The sequence below is a fragment of the Aphelocoma coerulescens genome, chromosome 19 (genome assembly GCF_041296385.1).
Source record: "Aphelocoma coerulescens isolate FSJ_1873_10779 chromosome 19, UR_Acoe_1.0, whole genome shotgun sequence".
Classification (NCBI taxonomy): Eukaryota; Metazoa; Chordata; class Aves; order Passeriformes; family Corvidae; genus Aphelocoma; species Aphelocoma coerulescens.
In genome coordinates this window covers 4,063,519-4,081,110 of record NC_091032.1, presented here as the reverse complement: position 1 = coordinate 4,081,110, position 17,592 = coordinate 4,063,519, and the positions used below count along the sequence as shown (strand labels likewise).

Below are 17,592 nucleotides of genomic sequence, written 5' to 3'. Positions count from 1 at the left end.
AAGTGTTCACAGCAGTGCCATGGGCAAAGAGCAAACTGCACTTCTTGTAGACCTGCTTTGCACTGGGGGGCACTTTGGGAAGGAGAAAGGTGCAGCTATCATCAGCTGGGTCAGCAGCAGGAGGGAGCAAACCCACTTGCAGGAGGTTCAGTCCTGAGCAACACTGAGCATCCACAGCTTCTCCTTCTGCCAAGGGAACTGCAAAGGCAGGAGCTTGATGAGCCTGAACTACTCATGGGATCCCAGGCAGAGGAAAGGGGTGATAGAATATGGACAACAGGGACATGGCCACTGCTCATCACTCAGGGACCAGCACAACCTCCATTGGGACCAGGAGATACCCCACCTGTCCTGCTGCTATTGCTGGGACAGTTCTCTTGCTCCACAGGTAGAGCTTGGTTTAGGTTTGGCAGTTTTTTTCCCCTCTGCAGCTTTCTACCTCATCTCTCCCCTTTCCTCCATCCCCAGGAGTTCAGGTCTTCAAACAACAGCCTCAAGCACCCTCCCCACCACGAGTGCCATCACTTTGAGATGCTGCCCGATGCCACTGGGGCTTCAGCCCAGAGGGAAAAGTGCTCTTTCAAAGGCAAATTGCTTCATTTGCTAGGCAGAGTCCTTCATGGCAGCTTCAAAAGTGTCCCATAATTATTTCATGAGGAGCAGCCTTTGAACCTGCTTCATCAGGAAACAGTTCAGGCAAGCACAGATATAAAAGGGTCAGCCAGCCCCTCCTCTGGCCTATCTCAGAGGGCACCTCAGGGCCTCCCAGGCCTGTCCCTCAATGTTTTACCCAAATGGGGGTTAGGTTGTGGCTGGCACTTTCAGGGTTTGGAGGAGAGGAAGACAAAATGAGTGGAATTCCCTCGCCCTCTGCATAAACACCCAGTCAGGCATGGCTTCCCCACCAAAGGCAGGAGTGCTGCTCCCTTAGGAGGTGCTGAGGCTCAGCAGGGTGGTCAGTGACTCTGCAGGGGTCACAGGGAACAGCCCCAGACAGGACTGGAGTGACTCTGGAGTCACTACCACTACCCACAGCCTACAGAAGTCTCATACCAGGAGGACAAGGAAACCATCCTGCACCCTTCCCTTCCCTCCTGGCTCTGGGACTGGAATCAACTCCAGAGAGGGGAGGGCAGAGCAGCTGTCAGGTCTTTTTAGTGTCCCCATGGCAAAGAGATGTGCACAGCTGTACTGACACAAGGTTGCCTTACCCTACTGCACGGGGCCTTTCCATCCCAGCTGCATTTACAGGCGTTTTAACTTTGCAGAAAAAAATAAGTCTGCTGAAGTTGGCACAAGTTTCCTCCCGTATTGACCCCGAGTCCTGGTACGTGTCACTTGCATCACTAGGCCTAAGCCCAGATGGTTCTGTTAGCTTATGAGACTCACATACCCATGTACAAGTTGTCCTCTGCAGGATCATCAAGGACCTGAGAGATAACAGAGAAATAAGGGGGAAGAGGAAAAAAGTGAAAAACAGCAGGAAAAAAGATTTTTAAGCAAGTAACACTCCCAGTACGCCGTGCTGAGCTGCAGAGCACTGAGAACAGCTTAGGCTAATATTTAGAGAGTCCTGCAGAGAGTAGGGTTTTGAAGGACACAGATTTCCCTGTCTTCAGAAAAATCTGGGCTTCTGCCTGTATTTGGAGAAACAGCCTACCAATAGAGGCACTGCTTGTCCTAACCTGACCTCAGTCAATAATGAGAATGGCACCAAAGCCTTGCACTTGTGCACCTTCCCAGGCTTGTCTGCCCACAAGTTGCAGCGATCAAAGCTCACTGCTATTTCTACCAGCACAGTGAGCTGCCTTCTCCTGGGCACCCGCCCAGGGCCCAGGGTGAGTGTGCAGTTTGTCCTACACAATCAGTATGACTTTGCTTGGAATCACCAGCCTAAATTTCTCAGCATCTATTTTAAACCAATTCTGGCTGAAGTAGGAGCAGCTGAAGAAAAATCCCCTTTTTGCAATACAAACCAGACTTGTTTCAGCATAGCTTAGGGTGGAGAAGCAGCTCACCTCTATCAGCTTAACGATATTGATGTGGTCCAGCTTCTTTAGGATGGCTATTTCCTGATAGACTCTGTCCAGGGGTGCCATGGGTTTGGGCTGCTCTCCAGAGGATGCTTTTGACCCTCTGGGAGGAGGCCGACCTGCAAGTGACAGGACAGTGAGGAATTCCTGCACACAGGATGAGCAGCCACTGGCCCCTCTGCAGATACCTCCAGCTGTTCTGGAAGATCTCATCACCTTGTTCTCATCCCAAAGCATTTCAGTCTCCCACATGGAACTGAGATCTCCAAGTCCCATTCAGACCAGCTGCTCCCAGCTGCCCAGATGGGTCTGGGGCATCCCATGGCCCAGCCTGGACCCAGGTGCTATCCCAGGGGTAGAAGAGACTCTGAAAGGAGGGGGACTACCTTGCTTAACTTCCAGTGCTTAATTAGGCTTCATAAATGGTGAACATGGAAGAGTCACCACTTCAAAGAGATTCACAAAAATCAGAGCCAGGAATCTCATTACTGACTGTGTTGAATTTCCCTGTGGCTGTATCTGCACCCTCACCACCCACTGCATTTTAACCAGCTCCCAGCTACATGGGCAGCTTTCATAGGAGGCCAAGTTCTGCAGTCCTTGCAGACAATGTTTCTACAGAGAGATTGGGCTGAGGGAGGACAACAGGCAGACCTCTAAATGTGAGATACCCACGTGGAAATCCATACTGCTTCAAGAGCTTCTTTTTGGAGAGGACTTTCATAGCCTGGAGGAAGAAGAAAAAGCAGTGTTAAAACTGAACATAAGCCAGAGAGCTGATTGCTGTGACCTGGGAGTATGCTGGGCACCAGGGACTGGCTCAGGGCTGCTCCTCAGCCCAGAGAAGGCTCCTGGTTAGTGGTGGCCACAACAGACAGACCCTGACCCAGGCTTTCCTAAAAGCACTGCTAACCACCTGTTCTGTTCATTTTTCACCATGAAAGGTTTTGATTTATTTTCAAATGGACAAAGAAAAAGGACCCAAATTTCTGCACTTGGGGCAGAAGCTTGAGGGAAGAGGTGGGTGCCTCTGGCTGACCCATTGTTTTGGATGATGTCATGGCCAAGCTTCAGGTCAGAGCCACTTCAAGGCTGCTTCATCTTATGTTTTGCCTTGTCAGGGGGTATAAGTAGGAAACTGAACCCAGGCAGCTGAGGCATGGGAAGGGGGCAGGGTAACTCTTCCTGCCATGCAGCTGGCATTAGCATAGTGGCAAAAGGCAGTCTGAATTTAATAAACAGTCTTTGTGCTTCCATCTGCTCTGTGCATTAATAACCTTTTGGAGGGCTACTCAAAGCCCCCAAGTGGCCCAGCAGATGAATACTTAATGAGAAACCAGCTCATGGCACAATTTGATTAAGAAAATAGTCTGTGCTTCCAGAAGCTGGGATGGTCACTCACTCCTTCCCCTAGCCTAAGCAGTTACTCCTATTAATAAAGCATCCAATATGTAATTCACACTGGAGTGATCCCTACAAAATCCAACTAACCAAGGAGTCCTGCAGGACACAGTCAAATGTCCAGGAATTTTGCATTAACACCACAGAGGCAGGGTCTCTGCCCACTACCTCTTTTCAGCACACAAAGCAGGAACAGGTCACCAAACCCATTTCAGTGAGCTCCTTCCCAAGTGCTTTTCCTGGCAATGATGGCACCACATGTCCAAGCATCCCCACCTCCCATTAGTGCTCCCACTGCAGACAGGTTCATGGCTCGCTGAAAGGATTGTTATTTTTGGTACTGATCCAGTGAAATCCTCTGGATTTGCACCCATGTAATTGACAAGAGACACTGTGCAGTGTCTCCATCCTGCCTGACAGCTCCAAACCAACTGTTGGAAATGATGGTGTTGAGAGACAGACTCAGAAGTGCTTATCTCTGACTTAGCACAGCTCTGTGTCCAATACAGGCAGCCAAGTGACTCATGGTCTGCTGAAAGAGGATCCAAGATGTGCACAGCCACCTCCAAATACGGCCAGGACCAAGCCTGGAGGACTTCCTACGCTCCCCACTTTTATCTCTGCATGATGAAAATTTATGAGAAAAATCAAAGGAATCAGTACATCCATTTCTCTTTCAACCATTGCCAACCCAGGAGGAGAAGGCTTCTCTTGCTCCAATCCCATCTTGAGTCCTCGCTGCCTTCTGGCAAGGAGCTTTAGAAAAAGGAAAAAACAGAAGATGCAATTTGCTGCTGAAAGCTCCCAAGTTTGGGAGCTTGAGGGCCTCAGCCTAAGAAACTGAACCATCACCACCAGCCATGCTCACATCAGGACAGTCCTCCCCAGGAGAAGCTGGAGGGAGCAGGAAGGCACAGAGAGGAGCAATAGCTAAGACAAGACTTGCTCTCGGGGACAGAAATGGGGGGAACAGGAGCTACTGCTGTCACCCAAACTCCTTGAAGGACGCTTGAGGGGCAATGGGGGGCAACTGCATCGTAGGTGAGTTGATTGCAAACCATCACTACTGCTGGGAAAGAAGCACCAGGATATGCTTATACCAGTTTTGAAGCACCAGTATCTGCTACTGCACAAGCAGGGCTGGGTCAAAAGAGAGGGCCTGTCCCACTGCACTGGCAAACTCAATCAGGGACAAAAAGCAACAGGCCAGAACCACTTAATTATCACAAGAGCAGAGAGGAGGGCACGCGGCTGTGAAGCCTCACTTTAATTACAGTGAGCTGGTAGGACCAGGCTTCCTCTTGAATTGTGGCTGCTGTAGTGGGAGCATCTCAGGGATGCTTCAGAAAACCGCTCCTTCCGGGCTCACATGCATGACAGAGCCAGAGACATTTGTACTCACAGGCAGAGCTAATTACCCAGATAATGCCTTTCTGATAAAGAACCAGCTCAGAGCCAAGCTGAGGGATTTTCCCTTTGCACAGGCGAGTGTTGCTTCAGTCTTCTCGGGAAAAGGGAGCCTGGAGATTTCCTCCATACATCCTCCTCCCGATGTGGACGTGGGTCTTGACGTTTCCCTTTGAGAAGCAGCAGGAACTGTGTGCTTTTCTCTGATGTATGTTTATTATCTAAGTTTACTGCTCTCTTCCTATCAGCCTTACAGCTGGAAACCACAGGGAAGCTGCGTGAGGGAAAGGAGATCCCAAGCTTATGGAGAGGAGGAATGCCTGTGACACAGCAACTTTCACAACAGCGAGACCACAAGCTGCGGGTAATGACAACGGCAAAATGGCCATTTGTTTTGGGAGGGAAGGGTGACAAAATGATTGAGCCAAGGGAACCTATCACCTGTCCTTGGTGATGCTCTCACAGTGCTTAGAATGTAATTTTATTTGCTAAGGGAGAGACTTGTAGTGCAAGGGCAGAAGCCTGTGCACAGTCCCTATCTGCAGCTCCCAGGGGAGTGGGATGCTGCTCAGAGGTCCCTACTATCCACCTAAATCCTCTACCAGTGCATGAGGGCACACTGTGGGAATGCTGAACAGACCAGAGAGTGTTTCCAGCCCTTCCTCACCTGTCCTGCCTAACAACAACATCCCTCAGACAAAGCAGCTGAGAGGGAAGCTCTGCTCGGAGAGAGGAGTGTTATGAACAGAAAGAAAATCCTAAACCAGGCAGGATTAGCTGCCACAGCCTTAAAATCCTGCTCCTGCATTTGTAACCTTTTGTCCCATCAGCAGAATTGCATCACCAGGCTGTGCCCCATCCATGCCATGCCACCAGAGCAGGGATGCTGTCCTGGAGCTCGCCTGTCCCCAGCTGCCTCCCAAGGATCCTGTTGTTACCCCGGGTGACCCAGCCCCTCACAAGCCCTCAGCTGGACAGCACGGGGTGTTAGAGCAAGCCAGAGAGCACTTCCCTGCTCCTCACTGCTCTGGAGTGCAGCTGGCAGTGGTTCAGCAGCTGTTATGTGAGCAAGAGGATGGGAAACACAGGAGCTGTGCCTTCCCTTTCCACCTGGATGGCAACCAAAGGGGATTCTCCAGGGGCTGGAAAGTTCAAGGCTTGCTGCTGCTGGCCACTGTCTCAGCAGCAGCCCTTTGTTCAGCCACTGCTTCTATAAACTTGGAAGGAATTTCTCCCCATCACTGAGACTTGGTAGGAAACAGCCCTCCTTGCAAAGATTGTTAGGTACAAACAGAGGCAGAGACCACAATCATACAAATCTTGTTTCTTAGGAAACAAGATTAAAAAAGAAGGATGAAAAAAAGAAAAATCCACTGACAACCTAAACGCTATTGCCTTATTCCAGCAGTAGCATAAAAAATGCCCATCATAACCACTTCTCTTTGCAAGCTGATTTAGAAATTGAAAATAGGAGGAAGACATGACCTGAGGCATCAAAGAATCAAATTCCATCAGCACAATGATTCCAATCTAGATCTCTGCCAGGACACATTTGCCTTTGCTTTCTATTTGCTGCTTTTTCACAGAACTTGGCCTTTGTTTTTTCCCCTAGTCATCGTCAAAGCATCTCCTTCAAACTGAGACACTGAAACCTTTCCAGTGTAAAGGGTTCCTTGGCAGAGCTCCACAGAAGCTGCTGTAACAGCTTTGTGTGCCCCAGGAGCAGCAGGGTCCTCTGCTCTGGCAGCCAGCTCTGCTTTCCAGCAGGGTCTCGTCCTTGGAGGGAGCACATGGTCACATACCTGGTGCAGAAATTCCAGTTTCCGTGGTCTAACACATTCCCTGCATCCACTGATGAGAGCCAGGGCACTTTTACAGCCCTCCCAGGCACTGCGGGTGCTCACAGCAACCAAGGGCAAAGCTCTTAGAAGCACTCCCTCATCTTTAATGGAAGGTAAAAAACCCACAAAGTAAATACAATCCATCTACATTTTTTCCCAAATGTGGTGATTGAATTTTTTTCTTGAGAGTTTTTCCTAATTCTAGGCCAGATCTGAAACTCATTAAAGGAGAAGCAATCTTTCCTCTTGCTTTGACAGGAGCTATGTTCAGTTCTTGGTCCCTATAAACTCTGCCTTTTTGAAGGGAGCTAGCAAAGGGTCCCACACCTCAGCAAGAATCAGGAGCCACACTCTGAATTAGACCCCAAAACAAATTTTTTTCTTATTTCTTTACAATTTTGGTCCTTGTTATTGCAGCACACTAGCTCAAAGACAATAACAAGGGCAGCAACACCCTGGCCTCATGCTAAACCACTGCAAATGTAAATCAGTTACAGAAACAGCGTGTCATAGAATGGTTTGGGTTGGAAGGGACCTTAAAGATCATCAGTTCCAACTCCCTGCCATGGGGAAGGACACCTTCCACTAGACCAGAGTGCTCCAAGCCCTGTCCACCCTGGCCTTGCTCACTAAAGGCCAACCAAGGGCTGATTTCCTCCAATTAACTTCTTACTGCTTTTCACCACAGAGTCAAAAAACACCCTCCATAGCTAAATCTGGGGGAAAACAAACACACAGAAAAGGCTCTTCCCAACTGTTAGAATCACAATTGCTTCTGTTAACTGCTGGTAAGAGGCATTAGGTACCCTCGGGGGTCGGGGTGCACTGCTGAGGAACAGCCCGGGATGGGAAGGATAAGCAGGGCAGGATGGAAGTTGTCTCAGCTCTGGGAGAGCTCGAGGGTCAGGCACACCAGGCAGGTGGGGATCTAAGCCACCATTAGCCAGTTATGCAATTGGCACTGTTTCTTTGAAAAGTCTGCCAGCTCCTGAGCTGGTTTAATGCCTTGGAAAAGCAGAGGTGTCTCCATCACGGCTTGCCCTCCCGGAAAACACAAGCACGGGCAGTAAGGGAGGATGAGGGGTGCCAGGCATGTGACTGAAGCTGGAGAAGGGGACATCTCCCACTGTCCCAGCCACGAGGCGAACAAGGACATGGGACAGAGTTCAGAGGTCACTGCCTTTCCCAGCAGTGCAGCCGCCTGCCCCCTCCTCTCCTGCACAGACACCACCACAACCACGCACAGCAGGCACTGCCCTGGGCCCATCTCTCCATGCACCTCCCAGGACCACCTCCACAGCTCCAGGATCCCAACTGGGATCCAGCTCAGCTCCAAAAGGAGGATGGGGTGAAGCAAAGAGCACATCCCTGCAATGCTGGCACTAAAGGGGTCTGCATGCCCTGCCTGGCTTCAGGTGAGGCTCAAACAGCCCCCAGGCACAGAGCCCCTCCCAGGCTGCAGCACCTTTAAAGTGTTTGCTTAGATTAGAAACCAAGATTAAATGGGGATTAACTAACACACACCAGGCTAACTTGCACACAGGCTTTCACTTTTGTTTTTTATTTGACCAGCTAAATCTACATCCATGGAGCTCATCTGCATCCAAAACAGGGACAGGAATGCAGCAGGCAATGCTATCCTAAACCCAGCTCTCCCCTGCCGAGCTGTGACTGCTGCCCTGCCCACAGGGACAGCTCAAATGAACAAAAGGGCAGTGCCAAAATGTAAGGATTACAGTTTTCAAAGGAAAAATATTTTCAGCTGGAAACAAACACGATTTACGGATGTGATGCATTCCCACTCCGTGCTACTGGCCCTGGCATGCCTGTGCTGGTGGGACAGATGGATCAGGGAAGCCAGGGCTGGCACCATCACTCTGCAGAACAAACCATCCTGCTGCAGGGCATGGCAGGGAGGATTTGGAGGGCAGCAGAGAAAGGGAGCCATTGGAAACAGCTCCGGTGTGGCTGTGAGTCAGCTTGGAAAGGATGGGAGATGGAAAGAATTGTGGCTCCTTTCTTTGGCCAGCTCCAGGCCACCTTGTCCAGATTTTTGTCTCATCTCTTCCGTCCCTCATTTCAAGACATTCCTGCTGCAGTTTCACACCCGCAGGAAGCACGGAAAGGCTAAGGAATACCCACGGGCATACAATTCCCACCTGACCCTTTCAACCTCGTGTGTCACTTGTAAATCCAGGAGTGAGGGAGGAAAACCTATCTGGGGAGCAGTGGGGAATGAGCATGCTTTGCATTCCACAACATATCTTATTCCCCATTGTCCCACGGCCAGCAGGGACAAGCAGCAGCTCATGAGACTGTCTGGGTGCTCTGATGGGCCCATTTTCATCCCCATGCAGGAGCAACAGCCAGACTCTCTCACCAAATGCAGTGTGGAACAGTAGCTCTGGCAGGGCTGTGTCGGGTTCAGGTTCAACAGCACTGCAACCACGCAGCTCTGCTCAGCAGATTCCTGCCCTGGGATCCATCAGAAACTGCTGGAAGCTCTTTCCAGAAGCCTCCAGGCACAGCCACACATAGGAAGGCAGTTTTCCTTCCTTCCAGCTCCTGCTTTCAGCCTGAACAAAACAAGCCACAGGGCAAGCCCAGGGACATGAGCACATCTGCAGGCAGATTTTGCAGGAATCCCAGCTGGGATGGTTGGGATTCACCTGCCTCTGAAAGAGGAGGCACAGAACAGGAGCCTTCAGCATAAGCAGCCTTTTAGAATATGAAACTCTCCAACTCTGGCTTCATTAAAACCCAAGATTTGCCTTCTGTCTTGCACCCTACACCTCATGCCCTGACAGTGAGCCTCGCTCAGTGTCCCCCAAGGGGCTAAGATGCAGGGAGCCTGGCACTGCCCAGCCACACCACACTGTTCAGCATTTTCCTGAGAAACGCCCCCATTTCCTTACAAAACGCCTGCTCATTCCAGGCCAGGCTTCCAATGCACAGCAGGTGCTGAATACCACCACCCACATGCCTCTAATTTCAGGTGACCTGCTTCATAGCTAGAAAATGCCAAGGCAAATCAGCAACATGCTTCTGCAGCCTGCCTGTTACATAAGGCACCCACCCGGTCCCCTCCCGCGCGCAGCGGCTCCGTGCCCAGCGGGAGCTTCAGCTCCCTGCAAGCCACCCAAACCAGAAGTGCACATGCTGAGAGCAGCCAGGTAGAGAGGACCCAGCTCTCAGGGAGGCAACAGGAGCAGCAAAGAGGAGCAGAGGAGAGACACACTTACATAATACTTGTCATCGTTCTCGTTGTAGGCCAGTTTCACAACGCCGTAGGAACCCTAAAAAATAAACAGGAATTGCACAGTCAGTTCAGCAGCTTCACCTCATCTTCTTGCTGCTCGAGGCTGGTAGACCACAGCTGGGATAAAAACAGCTCCAAGGCCCCAGGCCATGCTGACCCCCGAGCAGTCTGCAGGTGATGTAGCCCTACGGCGAGGTTGTACATTTTGGCAGCTCTGTTGCAGCCATGGGGCACTGGAGGATTATCAATGTCTGGAGGAGCTGAGTGCTAGCCCATCATCTCCAGCCCTGAGCCAAAGCCACTATGTCTGTCTGAACTCAGACATCGGTGGGGAGCAGAGAGAAAAATTTTCAAGCATATTTTTTTGGGGCAAATTTGGATATTCTACATGAACACCTTTCCTGTTCTACTACAAGACCATTTTCAGCACAAGACCTCTCCCTTTCTTGAGAGCAAATGGACTTCAGTGATGACCTGCCTTCCACGTGCCACATGTTGCCCAGGGAGATGCAGACCTGAACTGCTGCTGTATCCACAGCTCCAGGGACAGCCTGAAGCCAAGCCCCATCCAAACTGCTGTTTTGTCAAAGTTCCATGTAAACACTCATGTTATGCAAGCGAGACATGACACCACGACCAGGTATCACCCCTGACAGATGCCTGTTGAATAAATGAGTGGCATGAACACTGGAGCCTTCAAAATATTTCTCTTGACTTCACTGAGAGCTGAAATAAGGTCCCGGTCTCAGAGGAGACCAACAAGCCACCTGGCTGATCCAGAAGCACAGCAAGTCCAGCAGACCCTCTACCAACCTCACAGTGCCCATCTGCTTGCTGTGACCCACAGGGAAGAAGGCAGGGACAAATCCACCTGAGAGAAGGTTTCACACTCTCCTTAAATCATACAGAAGTCCTAAGTGGGTCTGAAGCTGTGTGTGAGTTGGGGATGGCATCTGCTGTGCCAGCAGTGGTGCCTCCAGCCTTGCTCCCTGCCTGCCAGCAGCCAAGTGCACAGCCCACAGCACAGATGGTGGGGGTGCCTGGGGCCTCTTGTTTTGGAGGTATTTGGGCTAATGAAACTTCTGGTGAAGGTCTCTGCAGCTCAGGGTGCAGCCTCCTCTGACTGCAATGTTCCAGCTGCAGAGGCAGACACGGCTTCCAGACAGCACCACTGCTCGTGGACCCATCTGCAACGGTGGCACATGGCCAAATGTGCAGGTGTCTGAGCTGCTCACCAGCCCAGACCTCTAAATAACTTTAGAGGAATCTCTTTTGAATCATTCTGCAGCTTTTAAATGTGCACTAGAATTAAACAAGCATTTCACATGACGTAAAAACTTTAACTAGTCCTGATGGGGACCAAACATCTGTCCTGATCATCTTTTTGGGTTTTTAAAAAATTTTATTTTCCTTGTTGTGTTGTATTAATGCATCAAAGGCTGTAGTGTTACATTTGGCAAGCAAACACCCTGAAAGGGAGCCAGCTCAAACACCTTCTGAGGGAGGAAAAATAAATTTAGATTTCAAAGGAAGCAACTCCACTGTGACCTTGAACAAAACTTGCTCAAAATAATAACCCCCAAAAAAACCCCCAACCAAACACAACTTGCAAGGAGTCTTGGCCAGTGACATCCCTTGGGCTGGCACAGCCTTTCCACCCCTGCTCATGTGTGTGACACAAGCTGGTGTGACCAATGTGAGCCCCAGTACATACCTTGCCTATTTCACTCTGCAGCTTGTACTGGTTTAATTGCACACAGTCCTGCAGATCAAAAGGAGAACATAATTAGAGTACTGGTAAAGGAAATGACTGAGTTTGAATCAGGTTCAAGTAGCGGCAGAGTGCTGAATAATTAAAGACTTAATCTTACTTAAACTGGTGTATGTTACACTATAAGCACTGCTTTTTTTTTTTTTGACAACCCAAGAGAAAATACTTATGGGCTGAACTCTGATTCTGATTGTGCTGGTGTAAAACCACCCCAAATCCCCAACACTGCTCTAGGTTCAGCCCAGGGGGCCGGACAGCAGCCCCTGACCTGTTTACATTAACCCTCTCTACTGGATTGTGCCCAGTACCAGGCAGGAAAACCCCTCTCCCAGCTTCCCAGGGTTTTCATGGCCTGGCAGCTCCCAGCATCCACCCCAGGATCACAGCATGAACCCGTGCCCTTCCCCACATCAGCCTGGCAAAGACAGGGACACTCTGTGGCCGTGCATGACAGCTGTGGCTGCACCCAGAGGAATCCTCACCTGGATCGTGGGCTGCTCCTCCAGGGGAGCACACAGAGCCAAGTTCCTCTGCTGTGCCACACAAACAGTGGATTCTCTTCAGCCGATATGGTATTTGCTAAAATAAATCACCCCAGAGCAGGTCTGATCTCTGCTGGAAGGAATCCAGCACTGAAACCCCACGGGGTGGGGATGTGATGAGGGGGTGCTGAGCTCCTCCACAAACCAGGACCAGTGAAGGGGGGAAACAAGGTGGAACAGAAGATCCTTGCAGCCACCTGACATAAAACCCACCCTTCCTTTAGAACTGTACTGCTTAAAGGAAAACACTTCCACAGCAGCAGCAGCTGAGGGGGTCTGTGGGGGACAGCACAGCACACACCTTGCTGCAGAGCTAAGCTCCTGGCAAAGAGCTGGACCTCTGCAGTGCTGGCAGCAGGCAGAGTGGGCTGCAGGGCAGTTTGCCTTGGTCCTCACTGAACACAGCACTGAACTGCACTGCAGGGGAGGGAAGAGCCTCAGATTTGGTGGGGTGAGGAAAAGGAGGAGTTTCCAACGCCAGGACAGGGTGTGGGCTGAGCCTTAGACGGGATGCTCTTCCCCAGCCAGCATTTCTGAACATTTCTCCCCAAGACTGCCACACACTAAAGCAGGCTGGAAATTCACAGCCAGCCTCTGCACTTCTTTGGGAACAAAGCTGATATAAAACATGCAGACAGGTAGATTAGCCTTCCCATAAACCTCAAAATATCCCTGCCATCTACAGAAGCAGCACCACAACATAAAAGCAGTGCCAGATTCCTTCAGACCACTGGTAAGAACAGGGGGTGTCAGAGTCCCTGCTCCAGGCAGCATTCCCACTGACAGCAACACTCCTCTGCCTCTCAGGACCCAGCACAGGTGTGGGAAATGGTCATTTTGACTTTTCCCCATCACCAACCAGAAAACATTCCTAATGCTCCTAACTCAAGAGATTGTCACAATAAAAAGTAAAGAAATGGGGGACTGGTAACTTTTAAAGCCTACAAGCAGTGGCTTGTCAGGAATACAAGGAATGGTTTAAATCTTGATCTTGTTGCCAGGGAAGGAAATTTTTTCCACCTCCCTGACAGTGAAGAGCAGCCAACTGTGAGTAATGGGGCCATAGAAGTGTATCAACTCTGCTGCTAGCAAAGCACATGTCTTTCCAAAGGTAAAAACCAATCCATCAGAACGGGGAGCACCAAGAGAGGAGAAATCATGACCCAGCAAAAGCTAAGATGTAAGGCATGAGGCCCCTGAAAGGACACCCCTCCCCAAAGGAGGGGGTGCATGCAGGAACCCAGGGCATGGACACGTGGAGGACAAACTCCCCTGCAAACACTGTGCCAGCAGATTCACTTCCCAGTGTGAGGCTGTGCTTTGCATCGTGGTGATTTTCCCAGACTCAGCAGGAACACTTGTCTGACAATGTCTCCTGGTTTCCCTGTGCTCAGCTTTGTACCCCTTGCCTGGTCCTGTGAAAACTGCAGTGCTGCAGAGGGTGAAACACCCACTGGAGCAGCTGGGGCAGGCAGGAAAAGTGACCATTCCTCCAAGAAAGCCTCCAACCACCTCATATCTCCTGCTCTTCAGCAAGCTTGAAAAGACCAGGTCTTGCTACCAGGCCTCCTCCTGAGCAGAGATCACTTGCAGGAGTAGATACAGCCTTCCACACATAGCCATTGACTCTTTGCTCTGCACTCAATATCTTGTTTCAAACCAAGGTGGCATCTCTAAAGCACCAAGTGCTGCTTCTTCTTGCTCACAGACTGCTAAGGAAGCCATGGTGGCATCTTTTCCCTCCCTCCAGAAGGAGCAGAGCCCTTTGTGTGGAATGCAATCCATCCATCCATCCATCCATCCATCCATCCATCCATCCATCCATCCATCCATCCATCCTCACAAAGTGCACTGCAGCTGAGGAGGGACTGTGCCTTATCCCTGTGTCCTAGCCACCAATTCCTTTGACTCTGACCTCCCCACCATCCCTCTTAACCTCTGGCCACAAATTATCATTCTTATCCTCCACCAGACTGACCACCTGAGGCATCTCTCTGGTGTTTCACTGCTGCTAGATGGAGCTTGTGACACCAGAACCCCCATCTTTAGGGATAGTTTTTTGAAAGGAGTGGATAAACACTGGGAGGGAGCACCCAGAAAGGGTCCAAGGGAAAGGCAATGAGATCTGCAGCACAGCCTCCCAGAGTTTACACTCACTGCCACCACATCCCTACCTGGCCCATGCCCCCATTGCTCCCCACTCAGATAATTCCCAGTGGGAAGCACCATCACCTCAGCTTCTGCCGTGCTTCCAGCACTTGAGCTGAACACAGCCAAAATCAAACCACATTATAGGTGCTTTCTACTTTTTTTTCCCCTTGCTGAAAAGACCATAATTCACAGCTGAAGCAACTCCTGCCACGTGTTGCTGCAGACTGGCAGGGTTGTTATTCTGTTATTTGGTTCTCCTGCAGGAAGTGGGAAAATTATCCTATTCCTTTATCAGAGAAAAACACCTATCCCTGGGCAAGTGTTTCTTTAAGATAACATTGTACAATTCTCTTGATTTCATCACATGCCAATGTATTTGCAATGGCTGATAAATACAAATACAGCGAGAACCTTAATGAGACCCTTTAATGAAAAGCTGTCACCAAATTAGACTGAGCCAGTCCAAGTGTGCAGGAATTGTTTTGCCTTAAAAAATAAGATGCCCCCTTTGTTAACATGTCCAAGGTATTAGTCAAGAGAGGAAAGGGGGGAAATGAATGCCACTGAAGACAAAAATCAGCCAAAAATCATAAAGCACAGTGCAGTCCAGAGCCCAGACCCAGTTCCAGAAATCCACTGTGGCCACCACTGGGTGACAGAAACCCTGAGAAACTGAGAACTGAGCCTTTGCTGTCCCAGGGGAGATGCATGGATGGCAAGGGAGAACCAGAGCTGATTTCCAAAATCAGACATTTCTGAAAACAATCAGACTGCCTACATACATATAAAGGAGAATACATATATAATGGAGAATTTTGCCCCCTAAACAAAGCCAAATTCCCCAATCTGAAAAGAATTTTCAGCAATTCAGAGATACACTTTAAAGAGAGGCATGGAAGAAAAATGAGGAAACACTGGTTTAAACTCATCCTGCCTAGAAAGGGAAGTGAAGGCAGTTCTGAAAACAGGCAAAATGAAAATAAAAGCCAGAAAATGGGTATTAAAGACAGCAATGAATTCAAATTACACAGCTGTTCAGGGACAGACAAGGATAGACAGGAAGCCCAGCCCTCGTGGTGGTAAGAAAAATAAACAGGTTTTTAAACAACATCCAAAAAGAAGTGCAAAAAGAAAGCCCAGTCCTGCTGCACTGCACTGGCCATGGCTGGGCAGAGAGCTCAGCACTGGGGCTCAGCACTGGGGGTCACCCACCCGAGACCCCAGAGCTGATGCAGGAGCCTGGGCACCTGCTGGGTCCCTGGGATATCACTGGGAGAGTGAGGAGGACGTTGGGACCCGTGGGACCAAGGCAGGCCCTCCTCAGCCCCTCCCCAGCTGCAGCTTTGGGCTTTCTCCTTCTCTCAGACCTTACCCTTAGACAAGCTGGAAACACAACTTTATTTAAAGGTTAATTAGTCCAAGGAAAAGAAATTAGCAATACCTGTGGGGCAGCCTTCTTTGAAGAAATGCTTTCCAGGTATCTTTAACCTTTTCAAGAGCTCTAGTTTGAGCACCACAGTAAGGCCTCTAGAAGAAATTAATCTCAGAGACTCGTAGGGGCTGGAAGGGGAAGCTCTCAGCCCATGCTGAGTAGGAGCTCAGTTCCTGCCTCTGCCCTGGTCCCACCTGAGTCTACCTTTGTGCATGGCAAGGGAATCACTCTATGAAGAAAACCAGGCAGCTCCCAGGCCCTGGAGGAGTGTGAGACCTGGATCAGCCCAGCACCAAGGCACTGCCTCTCAGCTCTTGACACCAGTTGCTTCAAACCAGTTGGCCAAACAAGCAGGGAACTATGACAAAGACAGGGAAAGCCAAGGACAGAAAGGACAAAGCCATGATTTATTTTCCATGCTTCTGCAGTAAGCCATGGACATCCAGCATAGGAAAATTCCCTTTGTCAGCTCTTTCTCCTCCCTGCATCCACAGGCCAGGAGCATCTCTGAGGAGGGAGAAGGCACTGGGCTGACTCATCCTCTCCACTCCTGCTGAAGCACACATAGCTCCAGCTGATTGCCACCACTGCAGAGACACCCAGGCAGGGGGAACTGGAACAGTCTCCTACTGAGCCCAGAGGCTGGAGAGACAAATGTGGACACCAGGGCAAGAGGAACCGGGATGCAGGGAGAGGAAGGGAACATATGAAAGGGAGAGGAAATTCAACTGGAAGAGACTGGAGAAGAGACTGTATAAAGCAATTAACTGTGCTGGCAGGCCTGGGGAGAAAGCCTGAAAAAAGATCACATTTATTCTTCTCCTAGCCACTCTTCAAGTAAGATTTTCTTGGCTACCTAAAAAGGTTGGTTTAAGACAGCAAAATTAAAAAAACCCAAACCAAACCCACCAGCATTGCACTTTCAAATGCCACGTTCCAACAAGCAGCACCTCTCCCCTTTCACAGACCCTGCTCTTTTAGATGGGACAAGCTCTGTCAGTCACACAGTGACAAGATGCCCATGTACAAACATCTTCAGAGAGTCTTTCCCTGGTACATACAAACACCAGGGCATCATCTGGGCAGCAAAGCAGAAGCTGCTTTCAGCAGCCTCAGGAAAATCCTCTCCTCTTGCCCTTGCTGCCAGCACTGAGCAGGAGCCAGGAACATCACATCAAGAGGAAAAGTGGGCCAGCAACCTAAACTCTGAGGCCTGTGCCTCAGCTCTGCAGCTTTATGGACCCTTAATAGCTTCAGCTTAATCACTTCTGTGCCACAGCTAAAGGCAAAGCCATTCCCTTGTCAGAGCAAAGCCCTGATAGGCAGCAAGGCAGCAGAATCCCATCAGGCACCCCTGCCAGGGAAGGCGGCACTGAGAGAACCTTCCAGGCCTTAGGCCACGGATAATCTAAGAAAGGAGGGGAACAAACAGGGAACTTTTTAAAGTACAGATCAATTTTTGATAGAGAAATGACAGATCAGGTTAGTTAAGAACACAATAGCACTTGCAGAGTTAAAATTGCAGATCCAGACTTGTCAGCAGTGGCTGCAAGACACCAGCAGCTGCCAACTCTTTGTCCAAGGGCAGTTGGCTAATTGGTGTCTCTGGGAATAGCCTTTGTGTGAGACAACAAGCCCTGCTGCAGCCCTGCCAGCCCAGGAGCCACCACCTGCCTAAATAATAAATCCACAAGCCCTGCTCAGCAGGCAAGCGTCTGTGGAATCAGTCCCAGTGACAGGACAGCCCCAATTCAC

At 50.0% G+C, this 17,592-nt stretch overlaps 1 protein-coding gene across 6 annotated transcripts in view; it reads right to left on the bottom strand.

Moving 5' to 3' along the window:
- CAMKK1 (calcium/calmodulin dependent protein kinase kinase 1) overlaps positions 1-17,592 on the bottom strand; it is a 94,841-nt gene that overhangs the window by 34,947 nt on the left and 42,302 nt on the right. For all 6 annotated transcript variants that reach the window (XM_069033284.1, XM_069033282.1, XM_069033283.1 and 3 more), the window contains 5 exons: positions 11,656-11,703; positions 9,925-9,978; positions 2,709-2,760; positions 2,019-2,152; positions 1,394-1,430 (listed from right to left, as the gene is read on the bottom strand). In XM_069033284.1, the coding sequence (XP_068889385.1) occupies positions 1,394-1,430; positions 2,019-2,152; positions 2,709-2,760; positions 9,925-9,978; positions 11,656-11,703 (325 nt within the window). The remainder of the gene's footprint in view (positions 1-1,393; positions 1,431-2,018; positions 2,153-2,708; positions 2,761-9,924; positions 9,979-11,655; positions 11,704-17,592) is intronic.